The 8,125-nt window shown below is 44.5% G+C and overlaps 1 protein-coding gene across 1 annotated transcript in view; it reads left to right on the top strand.

The window, feature by feature from the left end:
* Positions 1-4,583: 4,583 nt before the first annotated feature.
* MSH2 (mutS homolog 2) overlaps positions 4,584-8,125 on the top strand; it is a 77,168-nt gene continuing 73,626 nt past the window's right edge. The window contains exon 1 of the mRNA XM_032877848.1: positions 4,584-4,865. Within this exon, the coding sequence (XP_032733739.1) occupies positions 4,655-4,865 (211 nt within the window). The 5' untranslated portion in view covers positions 4,584-4,654. The remainder of the gene's footprint in view (positions 4,866-8,125) is intronic.

Genomic DNA, 8,125 nt, shown 5'->3' with positions numbered 1-8,125 from the left:
GGGAGCCCAATGGGGCTCAATTCCAGCACCCTGAGATCATGACCTGAACTGAAGGCAGATGCTTAACTGACTGAGCTACCCAGGTGCCCCAAGACCTGTACTTTAAAAACTATAAGCAGGGTGCCTGGGTGGCTCAGACATTAGGTGTCTGCCTTTGTCTCAGGTGACAATCACATTCTGCTCGGTGGGGAGTCTGTTTCTCCCTCTCCTTCTTCCTCTGTGCTCGCTTTCTGTCTCTCAAATAAATAAATGAAATTAAAAATAAAATCTTTAAAGTACAGGTTTTTCACCTCTTTGGTTAGGTTTATTCCTAAGTATTTTATTATTTTTGGTGTAATTGTAAATGGGATTGATTTCTTAATTTCTCTGCTGCTTTATTATTAGTATATAGAAACACAATGGATTTATGTACATTGATTTTGTACCCTGCAATCTTACCAAATTAATTTATCAGTCCTAGTAGTTTTTTTTTTTTTTGAGGATTTTATTTATTTGACAGAGAGATCACAAGTAGGCAGAGAGGCAGGCAGAGAGAGAGAGTGGGGGGAAGCAGGCTTCCCACCGAGCAGAGAGCCTGATGTGGGGCTCTATCCCAGGACCCTGAGATCATGACCTGAGCTGAAGGCAGAGGCTTAACCCACTGAGCCACCCAGGTGCCCTCCCAGTAGTTATTTTTGGTGGAGTCTTTATAGTTTTCTAAAGGTAGTGTTATGCCATCTGCAAATAATAAAGTTTTATTTCTTCCTTACCAATTTGGATGCCTTTTATTCCTTTTTCTTGTCCAGTTGCTATGACTGGGACTTCCAGTGAGGGAATAAAAGTGGTGAGAGTAGACATCCTTATCTTGTTCCTGACCTGAGGGGAAAAGCTCTTAGTTTTTCACCATTGAGTATGATGTTAACTGTGGTTTTTCATATGTGGCCTTTCTTGTGTTGAGGTATGTTCCCTCTAAACCTACTTTGTTGAGGATTTGTATCATGAATGGATGTTGTACTTTGCTAGATGTTTTTTATATACCTACTCAAATGATCACATGGTTCTTATCCTTTCTTTTATTGTTGTGATGTATCATGTTGAGTGATTTGTGAATATTGACCACCCTTGCATCCCAGGAATAAATCCCACTTGATGATGGTGGATGATTTTTTTTTTTTTAAAGACTTTATTTACTTATTTGCCAGAGAGGGAGAGAGAGCGCACACAAACAGGGGGAGTGACAGGCAGAGGGAGAAGCAGGTTCCTCATTTAGCAGGAAACCTGACGTGGGACTTGATCCCAGCACCCTGGGATCATGACCTGAGCCAAAGGCAGACGCTTAACCAACTGAGCTACCCAGTTGCTCCAAGATTGCAAAATATTTTCAAAGCTATTACCTCCATTAATCCTCACATCAGCTCTGGAGATAGATCTTTTTATTACCATGCTACTTCCCTCTGAACTATTTAGGACATGAACTGGGAAAGCGGGGAGAGATGAGGTGACACTCAAAGCCAAGTTATCATATAGAAGCAGTTATTGTGATCCACGCCCATTCATTTACAAACATTTCCTGCACACCCAATAGGTGCCAGGCCTTGTGGCCTATATGATGTGGGAAACAAAGGCAGAAGGAAATGTAGATAAAATTAAATGTCCTTATTACCTGCAGTCCATTGACAAATACTTGAGATAGATTATAACATTCCTCCAGGACCCTGAATCTTTAGCATATGAAAATCCTTTTAGAACTTCCTTTATCTTTACTCCCTTCAGCCCCAAGGTATATAATCAGTTGTCCCTCACAATCCCAGGGCAGCAGGAGGCAGCAGGCAGAGAGTAGCAGCTCTTTCTGCCCATAGGTCCTGTCCTTGTGTTTTAATAAAATCTTTTTGCACCAAAGATGTCTCAGGAATTCTTTCTTGGCTGTCGGCTCTGGGCCCCACCAACATACCAACATCCAAAAAAACTACATCACACAGATGGGTAAGCATACAGAATCTGGAGCAAAACAGAACTCTAGCTCTATCACTTACTGCTAACTCTGTAATCTTGGGCAAGTGACTTTATATCTCTATGTTTCCATTTCTTCATTTGTAGAATAAGTATAACAATAGGACATAATACCTAGAGTTTCAAAGATTAAAACAGTAAACACATGTAAAAATAAGGAAAACACTTGACAGTCAATGAATGCTGATGAACAGTAACCATTATCATTAACTACAAACAGAAACACCCATTGGTGGCTTCTCTAAGTGCTCAAAGAAGTGAACAGGTATTTCTTTTTTTTTTTTTAAAGATTTTATTTATTATTTGACAGACAGAGATCACAAGTAGGCAGAGAGGCAGGCAGAGAGAGAGAGGAGAAAGCAGGCTTCCTGCTGAGCAGAGAGCCCGATGCGGGGCTCGATCCCAGAACTGAACAGGTATTTCTAAACCAATGCAGCGAATTTTGTTGTAATATGAATATGAAGAAGGTGGTACTCCAGAAGATAATGCAACTAAGTATATCTGCAGAAACTGGGCAGGTTTGACTGAGGAGACATTTCCGCCTGAAGAAAGAATGAATACTAGTAATTTGCTACACAAAGAGCAAGAAAGGGCCATTCCAGAAGAGGGACAATTTTGTGTTGGAGCCGCAAGTGTCGAAAGGGAAGGGGAATTTATTTTAATTATAATTATTATTTTTCAGTAAGCCCTCAGCCCAGCGTCGGGCTTAAACCCAGGACCCTGAGATAAGTAGTCTTGTGCTCTATGGACTGAGACAGCCAGGCGCTGGGGAAGGGGAATTTACTGGCCCAGATCCCAGAGCTGCAGTGAGGCGGGGAGTACTGCAGGCTGTGGGGGATGTAAGTCTGTTGGAAAGTAGTATGCAGTCAGATGATCCAAACTTTCTCTGTTTCCCAAGGTATTTGGATTTTAACTTGCAGGCCAGTGGTTTCAGAACTGAGCTGATTGTCAGGCCTACCCGGAGAGGTAGGTAGGTATGTATGTATGTATGTATGTATGTATGTATTTATTTATTCCTAAGGTTTTGTCTGGGTATTTTAACAGCTAAGCGCCTCCGGATTATACACTGACCACTAATTCTTTTTCTTTATTTTATTTATTTGACAGAGAGATACATCACAGGTCGGCAGAGAGGCAGGCAGAGAGAGAGGGAGAAGTAGTATTCCTGCGGAGCAGAGAGCCAGATGCGGGGCTCGATCCCATGACCCTGAGATCATGACCTGAGCTGAAGGCAGAGGCCCAATCCACTGAGGCACTCAGATGCCCAGGAGAAGTTTTTAAAAAGATCCCAATACCCCACCTTCAGAAATTCCAAGCTTTTATATGTGCATGGGGCCCAAGAATACCTTTGGAAAGCCCTCCCACTCCCACTCCCCAGTAATTCTGCAGCTGAGTCAGAGTTGGGGCTGCTTCCACAGGGTAAGTGTGAGCCAAACAGGAGCGTGCAATACCATTCCTAGGGCAGGTAACTGCAGGACACATCCTGACCTGCAGGTCTTTGCTCAATATTAAAAAAAAAACAAAAATAAAAAAAAAATTCACCCTTTGTTTTTCACTGATAGAGTTATCTTCTAACAGTTTACTACTGTTAATTTACTTACTGTATCATCTGAATTCATTTGAGTGTAAACTGAACATTACTAGTGAGCCTCAAATTCTAGAAGAGGGTGGCACATAGAAGGCCACATGTTTTTTAATAAATCAGTCATTTAAGGAGTGGAGGAAACAAGAATGTGGCTAGTACAGAACAATGAGGTAATGGAAAAAACCTGTAATTTTGATGTTGGTCAGTTTGCTTAACAAGGAAAAGGGAGAGGGGTGCAGTTTTTTTTTTTTAATTTTTAATTTTTTAAATAAACATATAATGTATTTTTAGCCCCAGGGGTACAGGTCTGTGAATCGCCAGGTTTAAACACTTCACAGCACTCACCACAGCACACACCCCTCCCAATGTCCATAACTCCACCACCCTCTCCCGACCCCCCTCCCCCCCAGCAACCCTCAGTTTGTTCTGGGAGATTAAGAGTCTCTTATGGTTTGTCTCCCTCCCGATCCCATCTTGTTTCATTTATTCTTTTCCTATCCCCCAAACCTCCCACGTTGCATGAACGTACAGTGTTGTTACTCACAGGTGTACAATACAGTGACTCAACGACCCAGTACATTAGTCAGCGCTCAGATAGGAGGTGAAGTTTTTTAAAAAATGTAGGATGGGGATAAAGGCTAGTTTTTCCTTGTTCTCGAGTTTCTTTCTGCTTTCACTCTCATGCTTCTGGGTACATAACAAACTCAAAACTGCCAGAACGGCCCACCTGACCGCCTTCCCTAATTAGTCATCCACCCATATCCCACGCGAGCGCAGCAGAAAGAAACACCTGGACCTGAAATCTTTTCAGGTTGGCTGGCTGCCAGGGTCGGCGCGCGACCTAGGTTTACGCATGCGCAGTAGACAAGAGTCGTCAGCGTGCGCGGGAAGCTGGGCCGCGTCCGCTTATGATTGGCTACCGCGGCGGACTCCCACCCACCAAAAAGCAGCGGTGGGTGCTGATTGGGCGTCTCAGCAAAGGCCGGACGCCGCACAGGAGGGAGGGAAGGGAGGCGGGAAACAGCTTAGGGGGTGCGGGGTCGCGCAGTTCCTTTTGGCAGTCCGCGGAGAGGTTCCGAAATGGCGGTGCAACCGAAGGAGACGCTGCAGCTGGAGAGCGCGTCCGAGGTCGGCTTTGTGCGCTTCTTCCAGGCGATGCCGGAGAAGCCGACCACCACGGTGCGCCTCTTCGACCGGGGCGACTTCTACACCGCGCACCACGAGGACGCGCTGCTGGCCGCCCGAGAAGTGTTCAAGACCCAGGGGGTAGTCAAGTACATAGGGCCGGCAGGTGAGGGCGGGGACTGCGCGGGCTCCCCTCGGGCGGTGGGCAGCGAACGGACTCTAGGGCAAGGAGTTACGGGGGCGGGGACGTCGGTGCCTCCCAGGGATGGCGCTTCCTCTGGCTGCTGCCTGGCCAAGTGGGACGCCATCCGCCTCTGCCCCGCCTCCGCCCTTGAGTCGGTCCCTCTGCAGCGGCCGCAGACCTGAACTAACAGGAGACACGGAAGGAGCGACCGCTCTGCCCGGCGTTTTAATACATTGGTTTTTGTTTTTAATTGCACAGCAGTCGCATGGGTGTCTGCTCAAAGCCCCGCCTTGGCCCTGTAGATCTCCCCGCAAACTGCGGTCCAGGAGTGAGATTTAAAATAGAAGGGGGTTTGGGAGAACATTTCATGTCATCGGTGTGGTTTTGCCCACCCTCCACTTAACTCTGGTTCAGTGCCGGGATCTGGAACGGGTTGCTATTGATAGGCAGCAGTGTCAAGTGGTCAGGACCTCGGACTTGGAGCCACATTTCTTGGATTCGCGTCGCGGCGCCTCCACTTAACATCTGTGACGGATAGTCACGTTTGTCTTGACCTCAGCTCGGCTATGCGTGCCCTCCGTAATCCGGCCCCATGTCTCTCGCATAATCTCTCCTTGAAAGGGTGCAGACTTCTCACACTATGTGAGCTAGACGTTCTAGATGTTTTATGTTGATTGCTTTACTCCCCGGCACCGTTATGATGGAGCATTCTTTCCATCATAACGGAGTGAGGGGGAGGGTGTAGTGAGGAGTCGTGGGTTCTAGTCCTGCCTTTGCCACATGCAGATGGATGTTAATGTTTCATTCATCAGGCAAAAATTTATTGAGTGTTGCTGTGTCAGAGAGGGTTATGGACACTGGGAAAGACAGTATCTCTGCCTTCACAGAGCTCACTCTAGTGGAGAGCAAGGCAGAAATAATCAGTTATTGAAGGTGAAGAACTGTGGAAGTGTGTGCTCCATAGCGAGTTGTTGAAAAGGCATAGAAGCAGGAATGGCAACGATTGGAGACCACAGAAGCAGCATTGGATGAGAATAAATTTCTCTTGCGTCTTGAAGGACTAGGCTTTCGCTGGGGAGAGGGTCTGAAAAAAGGCAGATTGGTGTCCCCGGAGCAGAAAACCGGGAGGAGGGTGGCCCAGGTGGGTGGGGTCAGAGGATGGAAGGCTTTTTTTCGTTGTGCTGAGTTGAAATTTTATGCTGTAGGCCCAGAGGTTGGATGACGTAAGTAAAGGTGGAGAGGTGTGTTGGATGTTTGGCTGTAAGATGGGGACTCGGTTAGAAGGCGCAAGAGGAGAGGTGTTAGGATCAATGAAGACCAGCCAGAGATAGTGAGGGATGGATGGCTTCGTAGTTAATAATGGTCTAAGTCACTTTCCAGTTTTAAAGTTACTCAAGGCTAGTGAATGTAGCTCTCCTATTTTTGTATTATGTAGCTTAGAATAATTTAAGCATTTAAAATGATGTAAAAAGTTCTAAACATACTTGTATGGTTCTGTAAATTGAATCACTGTTTTTTTTTAAGCACCCGTTAATGAGTCTAATGTTTTTATTTTTCTAATTTAGATTATGAAACGAATAATGGATGCTAAGCTTTACACCCATTTACTGGGAAGGAAGTTTAGTATGAATATCCAGAATCTTCTATAGTGGAGTATAGACTTTAAAAAAAATTTTTTTTCCTTTCATTGCTCTTGAAAGTTAAAATGTAGGCGTTTACTGGGTGCATTCCTAAGAATAATCTAGATAGTCACTTCCTGTTCATATTGAGAATGGTGTTAAAGGTGAATTTAACTTTTCAGAGATTAGCAAGTAAATGTGAGTTATTCTTAAGGATCTAGTTCTTAGGTTAAACATTTATGCCAAACACATTTTAGGTAAAAGATTGTCCTACTGTATGTTCGGGTGGGATAGTAACAGTGAAATTTTTTAAATTAAATAATTAATTATAGATTTTATTTATTCATTTGAGAGAGAGAGCACAAGCAGGTGGAGAGGGAGATGGAGAGGGAGAAGCAGACTCCCCTGCTGAGCTGGGAGCCGGACATGGGGCTGGACCCCAGGACCAGGAGATCATGACTTGAGCTGAAGGCAGACGCTTAACCATCTGAGCCACCTAGGTGCCCTGGATAATAACAGTTAGAAAAAGATAGATCATTTGTTACTAGAAATTGGCTGAAATAAGTGAAAGAGGGAGGTTCTCAAAAATGTCTCGGAGATCCCCAAAGTGGGTGTCTTGCAGTTTTCACTGTACAAGATGGAGTGTAACAGAGCATCTTTTTAAATAATGTATGTTGGTGTGAGGCTGCCAATACTTGTTTCTTGGAAGGAATTTTCCTTCATTTCAATATTAGACCATTTAGGTAAAGGGTTAACAAAACCTTTTTCTGTGCTTCTCTATTCCACCTGGTAACCTTGATCAAATTAAGGTTAGTTATGTTTCTAGGCAGCATTGCTTATTGAGAAATGACCCCAGATTGGTAAATTATGCCTGGATTGTAAGGCCTGATGAACTGTAAATAACCTGATGGGGGTCACGTGCACTTGCACTTGAGGCAAATCTCAGAGCCTCCGACCTTTTCCCACATTCTTTAGCAGTCAAACTTGTCTCTATAGAAGACAAATTGTTAGAACTCTCTCAATTTCCTGCCCTCAGAAGGATCTTTTTTTTTTTTTAAGATTTTATTTATTTATTTGACAGACAGAGATCACGAGTAGGCAGAGAGGCAGGCAGAGGGAGAGGAGGAAGCAGGCTCCCTCCTGAGCAGAGAGCCCGAAGTGGGGCTGGATCCCAGGGTTCTGGGATCATGACCTGAGCCGAAGGCAGAGGCTTTAATCCACTGAGCCACCCAGGCGCCCCAAAAGGATACTTTTTTTAATATAACAGGTTTGTTGAGATACTATTCACATACAGTATGATTCACACATTTACTTTTGATTGACACATGTAAACATTTCAGTGTTCTGTTTTATAATTCAGTGGATTTTAGTATATTCACAAAGTTAAGCAACCATCATGGCAATACATCTTTTTTTTTTTTTTTTTAAAGTAGGCTCCACGCCCAGTGTGGAGCCCAACATGGGGCTTGAACTCAGCACCCTGAGATCAAGACCTGAGCTGAGAGTTGGATGCTCAACTGACTGAGCCACCCAGGTGCCCCACCACAGTACATCTTATTTATTTATATATTTGTTTTTAAAGTAATCTCTACACCCAACGTGGGTTTGACCTCAAGACCCTGA

The sequence above is a fragment of the Lontra canadensis genome, unplaced genomic scaffold (assembly GCF_010015895.1).
Source record: "Lontra canadensis isolate GAN:19392208 unplaced genomic scaffold, GSC_riverotter_1.0 scaffold61, whole genome shotgun sequence".
Taxonomy (NCBI): Eukaryota; Metazoa; Chordata; class Mammalia; order Carnivora; family Mustelidae; genus Lontra; species Lontra canadensis.
This window is presented reverse-complemented; position numbering and strand designations above follow the sequence as displayed.